The sequence below is a fragment of the Musa acuminata genome, chromosome BXJ1-4 (assembly GCF_036884655.1).
Source record: "Musa acuminata AAA Group cultivar baxijiao chromosome BXJ1-4, Cavendish_Baxijiao_AAA, whole genome shotgun sequence".
Lineage (NCBI taxonomy): Eukaryota > Viridiplantae > Streptophyta > Magnoliopsida > Zingiberales > Musaceae > Musa > Musa acuminata.
The window spans coordinates 42,049,890-42,070,180 of record NC_088330.1 but is presented as its reverse complement, the minus strand read 5'-3'; the positions used below and the strand labels follow the sequence as shown (position 1 = coordinate 42,070,180).

General features: G+C 38.3%; 3 protein-coding genes across 6 annotated transcripts; 1 reads left to right on the top strand and 2 right to left on the bottom strand.

Moving 5' to 3' along the window:
• Positions 1–2,772: 2,772 nt before the first annotated feature.
• On the bottom strand, positions 2,773–3,968 carry LOC135672653 (small heat shock protein, chloroplastic-like). Its single transcript, XM_065181152.1, has 2 exons — positions 3,627–3,968; positions 2,773–3,318 (listed from the first exon to the last, which is right to left on the bottom strand). Exons 1-2 carry the CDS (start codon positions 3,913–3,915, stop codon positions 2,909–2,911), a joined length of 699 nt encoding a protein of 232 aa, XP_065037224.1. The 5' UTR covers positions 3,916–3,968; the 3' UTR covers positions 2,773–2,908.
• Positions 3,969–4,810: 842 nt separating this feature from the next.
• On the top strand, positions 4,811–11,072 carry LOC135581178 (glycine-rich RNA-binding protein RZ1C-like). 3 transcript variants are annotated; one of them, XM_065179972.1, is made up of 3 exons: positions 4,811–4,903; positions 5,045–5,184; positions 10,072–11,072. In XM_065179972.1, the coding sequence occupies exons 2-3, from the start codon at positions 5,074–5,076 to the stop codon at positions 10,906–10,908; spliced, it is 948 nt and encodes a 315-aa protein (XP_065036044.1). In that variant the 5' UTR covers positions 4,811–4,903; positions 5,045–5,073; the 3' UTR covers positions 10,909–11,072. The 3 variants fall into 3 exon arrangements, with proteins under 3 accessions (XP_065036044.1, XP_065036045.1, XP_065036046.1); XM_065179973.1 differs by having other exon boundaries at positions 4,871–4,960; XM_065179974.1 differs by lacking the exons at positions 4,811–4,903; positions 5,045–5,184 and adding an exon at positions 5,192–8,446.
• A 1,368-nt stretch (positions 11,073–12,440) lies between these two features.
• LOC135672652 (uncharacterized) lies at positions 12,441–19,629 on the bottom strand. Of its 2 annotated transcripts, XM_065181150.1 has the most exons (6): positions 19,451–19,629; positions 16,176–16,248; positions 16,024–16,072; positions 15,390–15,513; positions 14,507–14,577; positions 12,441–12,719 (listed from the first exon to the last, which is right to left on the bottom strand). In XM_065181150.1, exons 1-6 carry the CDS (start codon positions 19,451–19,453, stop codon positions 12,698–12,700), a joined length of 342 nt encoding a protein of 113 aa, XP_065037222.1. In that variant the 5' UTR covers positions 19,454–19,629; the 3' UTR covers positions 12,441–12,697. The 2 variants fall into 2 exon arrangements, with proteins under 2 accessions (XP_065037222.1, XP_065037223.1); XM_065181151.1 differs by lacking the exon at positions 14,507–14,577.
• Positions 19,630–20,291: the final 662 nt, after the last annotated feature.

Genomic DNA, 20,291 nt, shown 5'->3' with positions numbered 1-20,291 from the left:
TGATTTGGAACATACGTGACACCAAGTAAGTCTCAATCTTGAAGATGCATGAGAAGAAGGGGTTCGTGGTGACTGTCTCCGGAGGGCCGCTGAAGATGAACTCCGTCGCCTCTGCTTCCATCGCATGGTCTGATGGCAAGCACAGAGTGAGGAGCGTATTAGTCGTGTATACCGATTTCTCTTCACAGTAGAAATCGCACTCTCTCTTTCTCTCTCTAGTCAGTTTATTGTTTTTGTCTTGTGCTAATTATTAGTGTAATTAACATAAATAAGATTGTTAAAAGGATTATGATGCCACATAAACATTGAAGTATAGAATTTCTTGAGCAACTCAACCAAGATCAAGAAGAAAATAGAAAAAAAAGGATAAAATTGATCTCACAGATCAAGCTTTCTTCCTTAGTAAATTAACATTTGTCTGTCTGCCTTGTCAACCACACCATATCTTCAAGATGATGCCTTTAAGGCAGCAAATCTTCTGATACATATGCAGGAAACCTTTCTGTCAAAATATGAACTTTCCAGCTCAGTGAATCTAGTTTCCAAGATTTACTAGCTGGGGAATTTAATGATCACCTATCCACAATTTAAATCACAACACCTCAAAATCTTAAGAAAATAACAATATGATGACTGAAACTCGCTATAAAAAGAATTTGCAAATGGTGCATTCTTAGCAAGTGCTCTTAGGAAAATCTACTTGGTTTATCCACATATTTTGCAAGTATGAAACATCTTTTTCCTCATCCTAGGTTCTTTTTGTGGGACTTTTTCTTGTTGTTGCTTCAATGAATTCATGGCAATCATCATCATCATAATCTAATTTTTCTCTCTTGTTAATTACCCTCATTCATGGGCAGAAACATTTGTGATGAACTCACACTTCATGTTCCTCTTGGAGTAATCAATTTTTTTTCCTTGTTATCAATGTTCTGGTTTTGATTGCTCCTACTCAGGCTTGAGCATGTTCAGTTTGGATTTTCCTTCTAAATTCTGTTTCTTTTGAGATAGAGAATGCCAACTTGAATCTTTCAGTAGTTTGTTTCCAGCAGCAGCATGTCCTGCAAGAAATGGCTAATCTTTCAGTAGTTTGCTTCCAGCAGCAGCATGTCCTGCAAGAAATTACAAAGCAATGATGTTCTCATGCCTAATGGACAGATCCAAAACCCAATTGTTCCCACAGATTCATCATCCAGTGGCAAAGCAAATCGAAAAGCTCGCCTTCGATGGACTCCTGAGCTCCATTTCAAGTTTGTTGCTGCTGTTCTGGAGCTTGGAGGGGCCACTGGTTTGATTTCTGCCTTCCAAAGTTCATCAATCTCTGTTGTATATGACCTATAATGGTTATGCCTCTAAAGAGGGAGTTGCTTGAAATAGAATGGATCTAAAGTTCATTCTTGTATTGGACATCAAAATTTTTCTAGATCAAGACCAAAGAGTCTTATCAGTAAGAGTTGCATAAGCTCAACTCTGAGGATGATGACACAGTGCAGATTTATGATCAAACAGGACAACATATAAGCTCAACCTTTTTCCAATCACAGCTAAAGTTCAATAGCAAGAATATGTGGAGGACAGGATATTGTATAAACATAACAATTTGGGTTCTATACACATCTTTGTCATTCTTCAAAGACATCCATCAAAGTTAAACTTGGGAATTGTGATGAAACTGCAGATGCAAAGCCCACAGCCATCATACAGGCAATGGAAAGGATGGGAGTTTGTGGCCTTACTCTTAACCATATAAAAAGTCACCTACAGGTATTTATGTGATCCTTAATTTGGTCCTTGTGCATCATTGCTCAAATAATAAGTAAATGTATCATATAAGCTATTGCAGTCATTAATTCTGAAGCATGCTTATATTTGCAATATCAGAAGTATAGAACTGCTTATTATCAGCACAAGGATGAAGGAAGGAAGAAAGCAGAGTATGGTAGAATTTGCTTGAACTGTTTCTTCATTCAGTAGATTATTTGGTCTGCTTAAGAAACAAATGATTTCATTACAAGGAACCTTCAAACCCTAATCTTTTACATGGAGCAGCTTTGGACAACAACATGAATTCATGAAAAATGGAACCCTGTTCCCCATTATTTTCCCCACTCATGCCACCAAGTAAGATGATAGAGTAGTTCTGCTTGTTTCATGAACATAAGAATGAACATTAAATACTTCGTCTTACTTCAGGTAATAAATGTGTAGGGGAAAGGAAATCTGTTCAGCGGAATCAAGTCAGACAGGAACTAGCAGAAGAGCCCTGAAAAAGATGCAGGTAAATATTTATCTGCATTTCTTGCTTTTGTTGAGAGATAATAATACTACATGAACATTCCTAGCATAGCAATTGCAGAATCCTCATCTTAACCATGCAAAAATTGACTGCTTTATCCATCTTACTGTGATGTGCCTAAAATTTCCTCTCTCTTGAAAGCAGGTTGAGAATCATGTTCAGATGCGCAAGGAAGCACAAGATAGATACATGGAATCTTTGTTAGATAAGGCCTATGACATGGTTGTCTGGGAGTTGTTTAAGGTTTAGAGATTCAACTTCCTAAATAGAATTGTATTATTTCTGTAGTAATTGGGAGGCCTTTCCCCCTTCATATTTATATGTAGCTTAGTTTTGGATATGCAGATGAGAGGTTTGATTAATATGAAGACTTATTCCAACTTAAATTTGTATTTGTTTCAATAGCAAAGATTTTGATGCTATCATCAGTTCAGCTTTAGAGGATCACAAGAAAACATAGAAAAGAATGGCAGTCATAAACTTAATATAAAATGTTATTCTGATTATTGCAGAGCAGAAACACACACACAAACTGAAACATGGCAGACATAAACAACCATAAGCGAAGTCCAAACAAGCACACACACATCCGAGAAGAAAGAGCTACTGGCATCACAGGATCTCAACATTCAAGACCTTGCGATCCGTCTTCGTCTTCGGGACGGCCACAAGCAGAACCCCGTTCCTGAGCTCCGCCTTCACCGCCTGCTTGTCGCAGTTGTCGGGGAGCATGAAGCGCATGTGGTAGGAGGCGGAGCTCCACCCGGCGCCCTCCTCCTTGACCTTGTTCTCCCCCTTGATCAGCAGCATGTCCCCCTCCACCGACACCTTCACGTCGTCCTTGGACAGCCCCGGCATGTCGAACCTTAGCCTGATCTCGTCATCGGTCTCCTTTATCTCCAATGGACGCCTCATCTCCACCACGCTGCTCCCCGGCAATGACATGGATTCCTGGAAGAGCCGTTCCATCGTCTCCAGCATCCTCTTCATCGTCCACATGGGCGACATCGTATCTACCAAAGCTATTGGCGCTCCAAAACACATGTTCAAACATATCACGAGCTGACAGTGTGTTGCAATGCATGAGAAACGCGTGACATAAACCATAATTTTGGCTGTTCTTTTAGTGGTTTAAGCGGAGAAGTTTCTCCTTGAATTCATGTCATCTCTCGTCTAATCCAAGGAAAAATTGTTCATTTAATATCCCTTCATGTCTGTGAGAGATTAGATCAAGCGAACTCATGCTTGATACTATCGCCTACAGTCGTTAAAGAGACACAAACACTCATGCAACGTCAGTATAAGAAGTGGTCATCGTACGGACGCTTACCGAGGGGTGAGACGTCGAAGGCCCACCGCCGAGGCTGCCGGTCGATGGCGCTGGCTTCGTGCTGCTTATTACCATCCTTTTCGAAGCGGACGTTGATGGCGTCGGTCTTCTCAGTGCCTTCCCCAGTGCCCTGCGGCGCCGCCTCAGCCGATATCCGAAGCCGGCGACGGCAAGACGGCGACGGAAGCGCCACCGTCGAGGGATGGCGTTGCGTGGGCCTCAGAGCTTGGCCGGAAAGGAGCGAAGAGGGACCAGCGAGAACAAGGGAGGACGCCGCAGCCATGGCCATCGATAGAGGAAGAAGAAGAGGAAGAAGACTCAGCTGCTAGGGTGGATTCTGAACGTCGAGATCGGTAGCATTATATAGAGGAGTTGGTAGTGAGGCGGGAGCTTTCTCGAGTAGGCTACCCGCCGTCCGCTTTCTCTTTCTCTTTTCCTTTGGTTTTGGATGCCTTCTCCTTCCTCCAAGAAATCCCCAGCTCTTCGTCCAGGCAGCCATTCGAAGAAGTTCAACCAGCAGAGAACAAAGTTTACAGAATCAAAGATGACACTTTATTCAACTCCGTAGAGAGAGAAAATGATGCTTTGTTGGCGAAAACAAAGACCGATGGAATGTTATTTTTACTTCCAAAAGCGAGGGAATAAACCCACCTTTACACATCAAATAAGAAAGGTATAATTAACATTCTTGTTGTTGTTTACATTTTTATGGTATTGGTTTTATGGTCGATAGCATAGGATTGACAATTGATCTTCAAATATATTTTGAAGTTTAAGATTGAATTTAAAAAAATGTTTGCAGGCGATATAGATGATCGATATTTTAATTATTGACTTTTTCTTAATTATATCGTATAGTATATGTATCGTATTGATTCGATTATACGACTAACATTATATATATATATATATATATATATATATATATATATATATATATATATATATATATATTCTGTAGACGACTGAGCACCGAGACAATCTGATGCTATTATCTGTAGCTGAAAAGTAAGCAAAAAATACATAAAAATTAGCAAAAATAGTCAACAGTGAGAATGGATTTAGATCGAGTCAACGTGGAGCAAATCTAAGTGGTTAAATCCGAACATGATCAGGACCCGAAGCCGAATCATAAACCGTCAGATTTGTGAAACACCTTAAGATTAAACACATACCGCGAGGCATCCTATCGCAACTGCCTTTGATCTACTCGACACCTTTTCTCACGGTCTCAAATCGGCCCCTTAGGGTTTCTGCCGCGGTCGCTCCTCTTTTCGGTAGGGTGTCGGCTTCTTCAGTTTCCGGTGGATTCCAGAGGGGGATCGACCTATTTGGTTTGGATCTTTGTGTTTCCGACGGATTTCTAGGGTTCTTTTTGATCAGTCTCTTTTTTTGGGTTTTGTTGTTCTCTTATGTAGAATCTTTGGAGGTAAGTTTTCTAGTGGAGATGTCGGCGAAGGAAGAGAACCGGATTTTTGTGGGAGGCTTGTCGTGGGACACCACAGAGCGGCGGTTGGAGGCAGAGTTCAGCCGCTTCGGGAAGGTTATCGAGGCCCAAGTATAGATCTCTCCCTCATCCTTCAATATTTTTGGCAATTGATTTAGGCTTTCCTTATGATACATCTGATGTTGTGAAACTTGGATGGAAGCTGAAGGTGTTTAGAGAAATATTTGATTGACATTACAAATTTTGTTGTATTCATCTTTTTAGAGAAAATAATTGAAGCAAGTGTTTTAAGATTAGTGAATCATTCGGACATGAGTGGGAGACGCGATCCCCCTTAAGCGCAGGCGGGACTGGATTGCCCTAACTCAGGGTCTTTAGGAAATTTGGGGACGGTTCATGCCTAGACTGGTAAATACCAGTTAGATTGAGCAGGTCCTGGCAGTTTGCATTCCTTCCTGTGAAAATAGCATCTTTGTTGCATCTTTTCATGTGCATTTCTATATTTTATGCTAGTTTATTGTATCCTTATTTTTGTTATCGTCATTGACTCCCTGGTTTTTTTTTCCTTGTGTGCTTCCGGCTGACAATGTATATGGGCATGGTGAGATGCCATTGGTTGCTCAGCTCTGTGTGGCTATCAATATTTGTTCAATATCTATGCAACAGATCTGGGCAGCATGAAACAAAGGTTGTTTGTTCTTTTTATCTGGGCAGCCATAGACACTTGCCAGGTCTAGTCCCTTTGGAGGAGACTGCTGTTTGATGCTGTTATTTTGCGTTCATCATTTTAACTAACAAGGGACACCTCATGCATTTATGACTTGTTGCTGGTTGAGGTTACATCTCAGTGATTAGTTGCTTTTTTGAGGCTTGAAATTCTTATATAGAAGAGTCAATCCTCAGTAGCCTGGAAGAGATACCTTGGGTTGGATTGTTTGTCTTGTGGCATTGATAGATATTCTTCATCAATGTCATATTTGATAGTTTGCCCCTTTTATGAAACCTTTTATAAGAGAAATTGCTTTGACTGCTCTTAGTGATCATGTAGGCTTCTCGTTTAATGAGGTGCTTCCTTGTTGGCCAGAATACTGAATGAAGAGGAGTATATGTAATAAACTGTTTGCTGGATTGTCATTCGCTGGATTGTTTGGGTCTCAGCTATATTTGTGTTTGAGTATAACATTGTGCAGCATGTTAGGAAAATGCCGAGAATAGGCATGTAATTTAGTGTTCATTGCACCGTGTAACAGATTACCAAAAGAAGCTTCTAGTTCTAGTGCCAGACCTGTTTAGTTCAGTAAGTTGCTTAATTGATAACTTTGAATTAAAAGTGTAGAGTGGATGAATTTGACTAGTTTTCTTGGATTACTTATTGGCAACCAGTGTTATACATCAGGAGGGAGAAAAGAATGCATTCTGCCAAGATTCAGGTTCATGCTCGATTCTTTCTTGATATGACTGGCCTCAGTACCTTGTCAGAAATCTGTTGGTCTCTGATATTTCTTCTGAGCAATTCAGTGCAAGTATTTTCTAGACGAAATTTCATGATGCCTGTTAATTGCTTAATTTGAGAGTGAGATATTGGCAGGATTGGATGATGGCTTTAAAATTTCTCATACGTCCATCTGTGCAATGTGCACCAGGGTTTCTGAGCTTTATTATTTAGAGAGGGATGCAGACTTGGCATGTAGACAAGCACAGAGATTGCATCTGTATTTGCACCATTTGCTGATGTTTTTTCTTTTTAATGATCTTGTTGTTCAATACTTTCCTCATGAATATCAGCAGCACAACTTAAAACTAAGAAGCCTCTCCAAAAGGTTTGCCACCAAATATGACCTAATATTGACCTTCTAAAGCTGTTTTGCATTCTAAGCTGAAAAAAAAACTGCCAGGGGGGAGATTGACCTACTTGCCTCAGATGCTTCAGACACAAGTTGGCAAATAGAGAACTCTACCTTCTTGGTGACCATTTTAGATCATGAAACTAATAGGTCCATGTGAAATTTCACTAGTTTTGGAAATTGAATGGTTATCTTCTTTTGCTGTATTTTTTATGTGATTTTTGGTCTATGGTGAAATGGGGCATTGTTATAAGAGAAAAAGAAGCAAATGGAACAGATGTTGAGTTGTACAATTTGTCAGATGGATTCTGTTATTGGCATCTGGATTTGTGCCCTAACCATTTCAAGCTCTAGACTTATAGGATACTTCTCAAGCAGAAAAAACTGCTGCTTGTCTGAGTCATGCTTAAGCTTCTTTTCTCATTGTCTTGTGCATCTTACGTTGGATTCTTTTTATCTCTTGGATCCTTTGTTCCTTGCATAATTGGCTTATAGCTGGTTATGTGGTGTCTTATAATACACAGATGCCATTAATTTGTTTCAGCTTTCTTCCTTTTCCATACACCTTCTGTCAGAATATATGTATTAGATGAGTGAATGGTTTAATCAGCAGTTTATCTATTCTTGTGGGCCAATAGTGACTGGTGGAGGAAACCAAAAGCTTAATTCATGGATGTGATATCAGCATTATTTTTTACATTGTACATCACTAGTTCAGAGTTCGGACAAGTTCTGGTGCCCTCTGATTGTAAAAGTTTCTCTGAAGCTGGTCCTTCGTAATGCCAAAGTTTCCTTTTCGCTGGCTTCTTCTTTGATCAATTGAGAGATCTGAATGTATCTTCAGAGCTGTTTAACTCTTAATGCATTTGATTGATTCTTTACAAAGTGCTTTGTGGGTTGCTGCAGTTGTTTTCTGTTAGCAGCAGTGGTTTTTTTAACCACGAGATGTCATGCTAATATAGGCCAGTTGGAAGATTTATCAATTGAGATATTTGAGCCAGTTTGTTCAGGCAGTTGTTTCTGAGTTTGTTCCTTTCACTGTTTGGGAAGATCTCATGTTAAGGAATGGAAAGGTGTTTAAAGAATTTCACTTTCTGATTTGGTGAAGTGTTAACTTACCATATCGGTAGTGTGCCATCTGAGTGAATTGATTGATGTGTTGCAAGATTGGAAAGGTGTCAAAAGAATTTATGATTTGATGAAGTGTTAACTTACCATACAATAGCGTGTCATCTGAGTGAGTTGATTGATGTATTTGCAACATCAAATTTGCCAATGATCACGTGAAAGAAACCGTTTTGTTTCATCTGTTATTCTTTGGTTGCATTTCACTGGTAACACGGTTTTCTTTAGGATGTAAGATGAAGATTTTACTATTTGCTGAATATTTTGCATGTCAGATGTATGAAAATTTACCAGTATGGATTACTTTGGTCATGGTAGATTGTGACTCATAATACAAAGATCACAGTGAGATGTCTGGATGAGTAACATGGTGTTTACATCATCGTACATTCTGTTGCTATCAGGTAAGAGTACCATCATAGAATATAAATTTGGATGTAATCATGTTTCTTTTTCTTTGGTAAGTCTAATTTGTTGATGCCACAGCTTATATCTACAATTGCTATAAAGCACAATTTATGCTCTAGGATTATAGATTTTCGTGTCTACAAACATTATCTTGGTTTTTCTGGGTGGGTATACTTCATGTGGATGGCAACTTACATTCATCTTCTACAAATAGTTAAAAGAGAACTTACAATTTGCTTTCTGCATTATGTTCGTCTGTGTCTGCTTGTCATGCATATAATTCTTTTAATCTTCTGATTGTTTCTGTTTAAGAGTAGGACCTTCTGCCTCTAATGATTCATATTTAACTCCTTATTTTTTTGTAATGAAAGAAAAAAAATCTTTACCTGGTGATGATAGCTTCTTAATATCATCATTTTGAATAGCATCTTCTTTTTGTCAGTGACTTAGTAGCACTGTCTGAACAAGTTAGAGGGTGGGTTGTTCCACTCCAATCATCATTACTGAACTTGCTTTTGTATGAACCTTTGTGTCACCATTGCTTAATTAATTGTTAAGATGCTTCTGCTACATTCAAATTATGGGTTTTATGTCATGATCTTTTTTCATGTGAGATGAACATGAGATCCGTATTGCTGTTATAAAATGATTATTCACTTCCTTCATTAGTGTCTCCTTTTTAATTGTTTGTCATGAATAGTCTTGATGTCTCTTGCAGCTTCTGAGTCTGTTGTACGATGGAATAGCCAATTCCCTTTACATATTTGTTTTATGAACCAAGTAGGATATCACAACTTTTTACCATTGTAAATTATGAAACATAACATAATATTTCTACATATGATGTACATAAACATATGATGTACATAAAGGCACACTAGGTAATGATAAAAGTTTTTATGTATGAAGTCTATTACAAAGGTTTATGTACAAAATATTTAAGAAAACTAATAATGGAAGTATGTATGATAAGACAGAAAGATGTATATGAAACATTGAAAGAATATTTTTACATCTAAATTTCTCTCGTCAACTTGTTTGGATTGGGAATTGAAGTATAATGATGTTGGTGAGTACTGCAATTTGCCTTAAGAGGTAAATTAGAATTGTTTAGTTTTTCCCCTCTCTATATTTTTGATAAATCTTATCATTTCTTACGTCAGATTCATTTTTTATGCTGTGATATGGTCTGTAGAAAGCACTCTTGTAACATTTTTTTGTAGCATTCTTGTCAATTGTCACTTTTTGGTCTTAAAAGGACCTTTATGGATTCAAATAGCATTAGATATTATTTCTATTCAAACAAAGATTATCTGTTGGTTCAACTCTCTAATTCTGTAGGTATTTATGCAGTACAACATGGTTCTTCAGTCATTAGGTTTCCACTTAACATTTTTTCTATATTTGTCATAAACCATTATGTAATTTTTTTTACTGTTGAAAGAACAAAAAAACATATCCCCACTAAGATTTACTTTGTGTAATTCCAGTTTCATGTTATATGCCATTATCGTGACTTGTTTGTCTGACGAGACTGGTGCAGTATGTTGTATATAAGAGCAGTCGAAGCTGCTGCTTCATTATAATTGCTGTTGGTTCTTAGCTGTCTTTCTGTGTGCAGATCATGCTGGAGAGAGATACTGGCCGTCCTCGTGGATTTGGATTCGTTACATTCTCTGATCCACATGCAGTGGAGGATGCTATCAGTGAGATGCATGAGCGTGAGCTGGATGGACGTGTCATTTCAGTGAATAAGGCTCAGCCTAAGATGACCACAGATGACTCTGCCTATGGATATAATGGTGGGAGATACACGTCGGGAGGTAGAGGTGATTACCGTGGTGGCGATGGGCCACCACCTGCAGGGCGGTCTGATGAATGCTTCAAGTGTGGTCGACTTGGACACTGGGCACGTGATTGTCCTTTGGCTGGGGGAGGCAGTGATGGTCGTTTCTCTTCTCGCCCCAAGTTTGGTGGTGGTCGTGGCCGTGGGGATCGTATTGGGGGACCAGATCGCTTCAATGACCGTTATGATGGAGGCCGTTATGGGAACCGAGATCGTATTGACAGCAGGGACAGTCGTTATAGTGGTGGTCGTGATCGATTTGACAATGACTCTGATCATGATCGATATGGGCCTCCTAGGGATCGCTTTTCTGGTGATAGGTATGGAGAGCATCCTGACCGTTACCCACAGAATGGATACAGCAGGGAGAGAAGCTATGATAGGGATGGTCCTCGTGGTGGTGGTGGTGGTGGTGGCTATAGTAGAGATGGAGGGCCAAGAGGTGTCAGTGGCTATGAGAGGGATGGTCCACGTGGTGGTGGCGGCAGCGGAAGATATGGGGCTGGTGGGCCTGCACGTTATGATGGCAGTGGAAGTTTCAGGGACAGGCCTGGGCCTTATGATCGACCAACTAGGGGTGGGCGCCCATCATCCTATGATGCTGGCTATTGATGTTCACGGTTTAAGACTTTATGCATATTTTAGGGTTGCTTGTGGAACATAGCAGTGATGTTAACTGTGTAAAGATCAAGTCTGGCCATTTGCTGTGGACCCTACAGAATTCATCTTGAAAATTTTAGCTCTGTGATCCATTGTGCATTATCTGCACAACTTAATATGCTTTTTTCTGGTGGATTTTTAGTTGCTAAACAGCAGCCTGTTCTTGTTAGGTGCTTCTGTATGGTTATTGGTGCGTGCATGATCAGGACGCAACCGATCCCCCATCATATCCTAGAAGGCTGTTAGGAGTTGGTCCTGCTGATTTAGTACATTGATGGGTAAGTTTCGGTCAGGTTATGTTTTGTGAGCCTGGGATGCAATTTGAGACAGGATGATGAGCAGCAAGAAGACTAACTATATTTGCTGGAAGATTGATGGGATGGATCCATTTTTGAATCTTGTTCCTGATACCTAACCATTAGAACTTTGCAGTTGCTGAACAACAATTTTATAGTTGGGATTTGCTTTCAATCACCCAAGCTGCTTCTGAATGCAGGGTTTGGTTTCTGAGGACCTACTCTCATTGTTACTTGTGCAGCTTGTGTTATAATTATTCAGTTTGATCTCTACACATTGTTCACTTGAATAGTAGTTGCAGATGTCTATATTTTGCCCATGTGGGTGATTGATGGATGTGCCCGTTGAGTTCTCTTTTGCCGCATATAGGGATTATGGATATGAACTGACTCGATCAAGATTATTAGGCATCACATCTCTTTGAACTGAGCAGGCTTTTTCTAACACCTACATTCGATCTGTAAGAGAAGATACTATTTGGATGGCGGTCACTGAACCAAAATCTCTATAATCAAATTGTGGTTGACAATCAATATATGATCCGCTTGAGCTGCCAACCTTCCTCTTCCTGGAATGGTCCTTTTTGATGTTTTAACCCTATAGCAAAATTGACACTTTGGCAAAGCTTGTTTATTGGTTTTCCATGTAGTAGTAACACATTGGCTGGCACTTTTATAGTGTTAAAAGAGTTATTAAACACAAATAAATATGTACATGTATACAAACCCACCCAATTCTTTTCAATCTCCGAGTCAGCATGGGAGCAATTGTAACCCTATCTCAATCTGTATCATATATGAAATTTTCCAACGTCTCTTCTATCACAGGTTTTATTCCTGGATTGTTAACCTGTTATAGATTTTGAAGTGACTCCATAAGTGAATATAGATCGATAAGGTACATTTCATTCTCCCATGTACCAGATTTTAGGAATATACTTTATGATGAAGCATACTATTTGTTCAATGCAGACTTAATATTACGTATGGAGAGTTACCTGTTGATTTGAGTCAATTGGTAATCCAATTTTTGGTCCATTGGCCAAAAAGACTGATAACACAATAGTTAAATTATTGGTATATCATAAGCAGTAGTAGTAACCTTTAAGGCCACATTTCTTATCGACATGAGAGACAGGAGGTTCTATGTGCAAGAACCCTAAATAAAGACACAGATAAATTAACCAGTTAGCAAATAAAAGGTGTCCATTTCCATTCCTTTTAAAATTAAAGAACAATTAACAGGGAAGAGATCGAATCTGAGAATCCATCCGTGGTAGATCAGTGATGAACAGTATTCAATATCAGTACTTCTGCGAAGAAATCAGTTTCTCTATTTTCCTGTGATCTATTGTTCAAACTCACAAATAAATCATCTCTGGAGGTTCATAGTCAATTTTTCAATTTATCTCCATCTGTGTTCTCCTTTGACGATGTTGTCAACTTCAAGTTTCGTAGATCCGCGAGCTGCAAATTATCACATGACAATGAAATATATCATAGGCCACACAATGAATAACATAAATACCACATATCATTTCTCTTAAACCCTATTTTAGGTCAAGGCAGTTAACGAAGAATGGGTTGTTATCTGAAAAAGCCTATATTTTTTTTTTTAACTACACTGTTTATATGTAGCCAACCCCTAATGACCGGGAAATTTCAGCTTTTATGGTTGTTGTAGCTGATAAATGAGGATTCACTAGTTCTTTAAGGAGTGATCTTCCTCCAAATGTTCATATGATAAAAGTTGCATTATGAATGTTCTGCAAAGCACATTTACTTTGCTTATGCAGTCTTTGTCTCGTAAGAAAATACATATATTGTACAAATTGTTGCAGATTAAACTAACTTCTTGGCTTCCCTAGGCATATTAGAAGTATAAAATAATTATGTAAAAATATCTCTTGGTTAAGGTCCATTCTAGTTTCTATAGTTTTGATTATGAACATCTTTAACTCTTATAGTTTATTAGTATCTAAAATAATCTTTACATTTTTGAAAACGTAACATATAAATTCCTTCCGTCAAGTCTGAATTAACAGACGTTAAAGTCTGTTTACATGACATACTGACTCACAATAAATCATTAATATAATGATATATGTAATTTGATTTAAAAAAAAAACTGAGACCACCATCAATGACGGGAGGAGGCGTCGTCGTGGAAACGACCACTAGTAGCTACATCGTGCTTATCGAGAAAGAGGAAGCGACGGACGAAGGCAGAGGTGAGAGAGAGCTAGATCACCACATCGTAGGCGTGATATGTGGGGGCACAGGAGAGGACGAAGTGGGTGGCGATGGGGACGAAGACGCCCAAGAGGAGGAAGAGGGACCAGGAAACCATTGCATGCCTAGCGTTGGACTGGCCGACGCACATCTACATTAGGCAGGACTGAAAGCTCTTGAGCTCGTCGTCAGCACGGGAGAGGTTGCGTGCGTACGATACCCTATTAAGCAGCAGTGGGTCGATGGTGTTGGTGGTGGTCGCTTCTACAATGACACCTCCTCTAGCCATTGATGGAGGTCCTAATTTAAAAAAAAAAAATTAAATTATATGTGTTATTATATTAATGATTTATTGTGAGTCAACATGTTATGTAAACAGACTCTAATTGGTTTACATGCTACGTTTTTTAAAATATAAAGGTTATTTTAGACACGAGTAAATCATACGAGCTTAAAAGGTCCATGACCAAAACCACAAGGGTTAAAATAAGGCTTAACTCTTTTTTAGATTTAAATTATACATGTCATTATATTAATAATTTATTGTAAATCAATATGCCACGTAAGCAGACTCTAACATCTGTTAACTCAAATTTGATGGGAAAAGTTTATATATTATGTTTTTAAAAATATAAGTGTTATTTTATACACGAGTTAACCTCTACATAATTAGCTTGTTAGGATCTCTATACGAGTTATTAATGTTTATGGCAACTCTAACATGATAATTAGACCATTTTTCTTTGGATATTGAAAGAAAAACCATAAAGAATCACACAAAAACTAGCCACATCATAGATCGTGGAACTCAAGGTCATGATTTTCCCGAGTGTCTATGAGATAAAAGGATTTTCTCTAGTGGCAAGAAGGTCCACTTATCATTCAGCACTTCAACTCATTGTAGGTAAAATTGCAAACGTCTCTGGATTACTACTCTTGAACTTCTGTCACAATCTATGGAGAGATTTCCAAGTTTAATCTCGTCAGAACACAAATAAGATTTGTTTATGCACATATAATACCTCCCAATGCAGCAACTACCAGGAATGTGCCAATAAGATCCCTTCATACAATAGATGCATGAAAAATGACCCTAAAAGAAAGAATGAGATGTTTACTGATTGCTTTGAGATAGGCAAACATTGGTTTTAGATTGTGTAGACTTGCTTGGATATTTGACATAGATGTGGCAGTGAGAAAGTAACATTCATAAAAAAAAAAGGCAAAAGTGGATACTTGGAACTAGCATTCTCCTACCATGTCATGATTCTTAAGGGACAACTTAATCGAAAGAACTTAGCATGTTGAAGTCTGTTATATGGAAATGTCATTTATCAAGACACTAACATGGCAAAAAGATCACTACCCAAGTTATAAATATGACCTTAAATATGAAAGTCTCACTGCTCATGCCATGCCCACTCCGAGAAAAATCTTAAAGATTTGTTGGACTCATGTCAACACTGGAGTTAGGAGACCTGAATAAGTAAATAGGTCTCACTATGTCAAGCCAACCCTCTAATTGAACCAGTCACGTGGTTGCCTAATTCTATTTTAGAACTAAGTTATGCAGTAGAGGCAACCAGAACAACAAAAAGAAAGCATCTACTCTAAATATTTTATTTTCAATACATCAATTCTTTCCTGCAATTTGGCAATATCCACTATTTGTTTTCCCCTTTTGAAAAAATTGAGAGGCCATCATAGATTTTCTTCCTAGTATGACTGAATCATCATTACTTAACTTGTCTAGCATTTAAGATATCATACAAATCATAAACTGCAACTAGATGAATGCCAAATTGATTAAGGAAGCCAGTTAATCTTCCTCACATAGACTAGTTCAAAAGTTAAATTAAGGAGTTTCCAGAAACTACACAGGAAAACAATAATAAAAAAACTGACCTCTCTGCATGTTTCTCTGTGAGCTGCTAAGAGCTCATCATATTTCGATTGCAAATCTGACTTTTCAGCTTGTAGCTTTTCATATTCAGAAATTGATGGGCCACCCAACTTTTGTTGGACGAACCTGACAAAAGGCAGTCATATCATGCTCTGTTGTATGCTTTGAAAAACACAAGCTTATGTTATTCCTTGCAACAGAGTCATTCTTGTCACAGAAAGAGGTTGAGAATAAAGAGTAAAGTGAAATAAAGCAGCTAATTTGCTAAGATGTTAATGTCATAAGAAGCTATCACCACATGCTAATTCCTTTCTGAAACTGAAGAAACTTTGCTAGTTCAAGTTCATTGAAGCAATCATCTATGGACAAAATTAACTGACAGCAATTTTATATTGTTAGTTAATTCATGAAGAAAGAGCTTATGAATATCTTAGGAGCAAAAGTTGAAGCCTAAAGTAGTTGATCCCTGGTTAATGTAGCCCATGCTACACAAGGAAAGCAAAAAAACAATCCTGTTCATAAAGAATGCTTTGAATAAACTTGTCATGTAAAAAGAATTTCCAAAAAATCTAAACTTGGTTGGCTCTTCAATTCAAATTTTCTTCTGTTTTTAAGGAAAACGGTCAGAGAACTTACTCTAAGGCAGATGAAGGCTTGTCATTTTCTTCATACAGTGCAACAAGAACTACAAGGAATGATAAGGTGGTTACTCATGGCAACTGCTTACAGTTTACCAAAATATCTTGAATAAAAAATAATCAAAAGAATCCAATAAGACAAAGGAAAACCTTTAGTGAGAGCATCAAGCACCCCGCTTGATTCCAGATACTTCCTGAAAGCTTCCTTTTTTGCTTCCCTTTCCTGCAAAAGTCATTGTTGCAATGAGGAAACATTGTGAAAGAATAAACTTGAATTCATCATTTGTTAAGAAAAATGGCAGAGCATCAAGAAGCCAAACTAAAGCACTTATAATACTTGTGATGCTATGACTGTACACGTTGTTACAAACTTACAACATTTTGCAAGAATGAAACATACAATTTTCTTTTGCTTTATGACAGGGCCTGAACATTTTAACATCTTTTGCATCAACATGGGTAATTTCAATTATAAAATAGTCACTTCATTTGTCAAAGTTATTCAGGAAGCTAGTGTGCTTTGAATTTGACTGTCAAACTTCTAGTTCCTCACCTGACACATATACTAGATTCAATGTTCTAGTTCCCAGCTAGAAAACCTTCTGTTATCAGGAGTCTTTCTGGATTGTTCTTTATGACCATATTAAGAAAGTCACAAATCAAATGGTAAAACATATAGTGAATAATTATCCACATCCTGGATTGTCGTCAGATGATAGGAACTTGGCATCTATTACCCAAAGTATGGAGCAGTGGTTCCTCGGTTTCTTCCTCGGAAATGGTCAACATTCTTAAAGAAACATTAGGGTTCAATGTCCAACCATTAAACAAAGTTTAGCATTTAGATGGTGACACATACTAGGATGTCATTTTATATATTTCAAAATTTAAAAATATCTAAGAAGAAAATAATTTAATAAAAATTTGAAAGATGAGTAAGCATATGATTTCAACATGCATGTTGGTTATTACAGCACTAGAATTATTCAAATAATTTCATACTTGAAACATAAATAATTTTCTTGGCTGGATGGAGATCTTTTGGATGTAATTAAGGTAGTCAATTGAAGAATATCTATTGCTAACTCAGATAACCATATACCATGTTTAAGTGTCACCTGATAATTTGTGTAGGTTTAGGCCTTAGCAAAATTATCATAACCAATTTACTCACCCACTTATCCAACCACAAATTAAACCCTGCCGAATGTAACAAAGGATCAAGAAATTTCAATGCACGTCAGAAGGTAAAGACGGTTTTCGACATCTAATTTCTGTGGTTCAGGAACATTAACACCTACCCACCAAGACCACCAGAGAATGATTGAAGTGAAACTGCTGATTTTCATCTGTCTATTACGCCTTCCTGACATTGTGGACTTCAAATATCAGGTCAAGGCAAATTATCCTCATTCTAGGTGTTGACCCAAGTGTTCTTTCCTTATCTATCAGGTCAAATCAATGTCCAATCTGACCATTAAATACAATAGGACTGCTGGTCTTTCTTTCTGAGCTAGTTTCCATATTTATTTGTTACCAAATGAAGCCAGTAGTTGCCCTTTCACATCCGAACTGATTAAGTACAGAAGAGGAACAAGAAGTCCTCTTAAATCCCATCTTCTAAAAGCAGCTGAACTTGGCTTCATTAAGTCATGTTGGGACTCAAATCAAGTCCAATATGCTCTGTAATAGATTGCAAATGATATTCTTGTTCTTACGTTAATTTATTCATCTTTGTGTTATCTTACTAATTAAGGACCTTGACACATAAACTATGCACATAATTAATGAAAGAAATTTTTTTTGGTTAATGTCTTGTTGTTTGTCCCTACAGGCCAAAATTCATGGTTTTATGTCTTTTAGACTACAAATGAAACTCGGTCATCTTGATTTCTTCATGCAACTTGAGGCTCTTATCATACATGAAGCATACATGTCTTAGGCAGTTTATCCACAGAATCATAAATCAGTGTTATAGGCTAACAAGATCCATCACTAGCCATCACCAATGTGAGTACTCTGAACTGTAAGAAATTTTCTATTCTAGGTAGGCCCTGCAAGTTTTTGCACTTCCAGGGTGAACCCTAGAAAGTGCCTTTAACCTTTACTACTGTTGGACTGAATGTGGCCTTAGCAAGGCCTCCAACTGGAGGTTAGAGTCTCTTCATGTCCTAAGGTAGGCATCAGCTGATGAAATCCATCACTAGTCATCATGGGTACGAGTACTCCAACCAATGAAAAATTGTCAACTTTGGGATGGGTCCTACATAATCTTATCTTTTCGGATGGACTGAAAAGGGCACCTTTGGGAGGAGAGTGGTCTTTGGCTTCTTATGAGACATTAGCCCTCCAACTCTCCAACCATTGTGCGTCTAATTGTGATGTCATATGAACAAATATTTTTTGCATATATTCCAAAGCAATCTTCTGCATTCTTATGAAGAGAAACTTAGTCCTATGTATAGCTGCATTGACTTAACAAGTATTAAAAAAAGAAGCCTTCACTAGGTTCTAGCTATTGAGCTGACTAAATTCAGCACTTCAGGAGTTAAGATTGATATAATAAGAAAGTAATAAAAATGTGTCTAGCTAGCTTGCTTGCCTTTAAGACAGTCATCAAAGACTTGGATCATTTTCTTCTTTGCTTCCTTGTGGCAAAATGTGATCTCACTGGATGTGTGAACCTCCTCAATACTAAATGTGATCTCACTCCTTGAATCCTTTTTTGTCTTTTATTCTGTCTTTTTGCTGGCACACCAGTGTTAGCACAGTATTCTACAATGCCTCACCAATTGGTTACAACATCCCATCTAACAACTTGTATGAGGGTGTGCATAACTAAAACGTGTCTTCAGCAATTTCGAGATCTGTGCCCATAGAGAAAGATACTAATAAGCAATTCCTTAGAAGACAAATTTTGCTGAATTTTCTATCTTCCCACTGTTCAAATGGCAAGCAACCTATCACGACCTATGAGAATGGTATTGCACAAAGGTTGAATATCACCTATATAATAAAACCTCAAAACTGAATACATAAATACATAGCATTCTGTCTATTTCGCGTTTCAACATAATAATTTTAAGCATCTAACTCGGAGATTCTGTTTATTACTTGCTAGGGCTTTGATGAACCTTATGTACCGTCCATCACAACTAAATTCACCGAAAAACAATTTTTCACTCCACAATCAAGACGAAGTAATGTAACTAACTAACTAAGATTTGCAAGGTCATCCAAATGGACAAAACCTGACCCAACCAAAAGAAAAATGCAGGAATTTCTTGGACTGATTGCTAACTATAAGACAACAGTCAGCCAACTAGCTGTCCAACCAAACTAGTTAAGAAGACATGGTAAAAAAATAATAAGATTACAGCGACGTATGCCGAATCTTGAAGAGGAGGCAAAAGATGAAGCATTACCATGCTCTTTATACCATCAGACTCCAACGAAATCCGGCCAAAGGAATCGATTTTTCCTGCGAATCAGGAGCGGATGTTAGGGTTTGAAGAAGTGTTTGGGATCGAGGATGAGGAACCGCGGATCGGCCGGCGGGCAGCCAGGACGGTGTCGGGGAACGGATCCAAACCACCAAGAACTATGCACTATAAATCAGTAAGAACAGAATAAATGGGTGCGGGATAGCGAACGTAGTATTACTAAAATACCCTCGACAGTGGAGTGGGCCCGGGGGTTGGTTCGATCGGTATCCCCTCCAGTTGCGATCGGAACCCCGTTGATCATCTACGGCTGATACGGGAAAGGACAGGTGGGACCTGATATATCGACGGTTTATATACGAGGACCGGAGTTTGCCGTGGCCAACTCTGTCGGAGAGAATCCGCCCTCCGAGTCGGATGGCGGGGCGTTCCCGGACCCTCGCCCGATGAGTCTGGGAAACGACACGACGACGTTGACTTTGACTTCAGCTGCTGATCTGTCAACTCCCGGATGGCTTTTATAATAATTATTTTTCTATGTTTTTATGAATTAAAGTAAAAATTACACTTCGAGATTTGTGTACATCATGCTTTGAGATGCGTAAAGGGATCGAACCGTACACCTCCATACGGAGAAATCATATAAGTGTAGGGTTACTCTCTATTGCTTGAAATCTCCATACGCTCAATCCAATGGTTCCTACCTCATCGCAAATCTCGATGAAGGCTATCGAACGATCGCGACCATACAAAACACATTGAAAGGTTCTAATTCACGGAGGATCCCATCACATTGTTCACCTTTCTCTGATGCCAACATTGA

Coding starts and splice junctions, on each gene's coding strand:
- LOC135672653 (XM_065181152.1), bottom strand. CDS start 3,915: ATGGCCATGGCTGCGGCGTCCTCCCTTGTTCTCGCTGGTCCCTCTTCG. Junction 3,319..3,626: donor CTTCGACGTCTCACCCCTCG/GTAAGCGTCCGT, acceptor GAGCGCCAATAG/CTTTGGTAGATACGATGTCG.
- LOC135581178 (XM_065179972.1), top strand. CDS start 5,074: ATGTCGGCGAAGGAAGAGAACCGGATTTTTGTGGGAGGCTTGTCGTGG. Junction 5,185..10,071: donor GGAAGGTTATCGAGGCCCAA/GTATAGATCTCT, acceptor TTCTGTGTGCAG/ATCATGCTGGAGAGAGATAC.
- LOC135672652 (XM_065181150.1), bottom strand. Junction 14,578..15,389: donor ACAGAGAAACATGCAGAGAG/GTCAGTTTTTTT, acceptor TCTTTCTTTTAG/GGTCATTTTTCATGCATCTA. Junction 12,720..14,506: donor GGTAGTTGCTGCATTGGGAG/GTATTATATGTG, acceptor GATAATTTGCAG/CTCGCGGATCTACGAAACTT.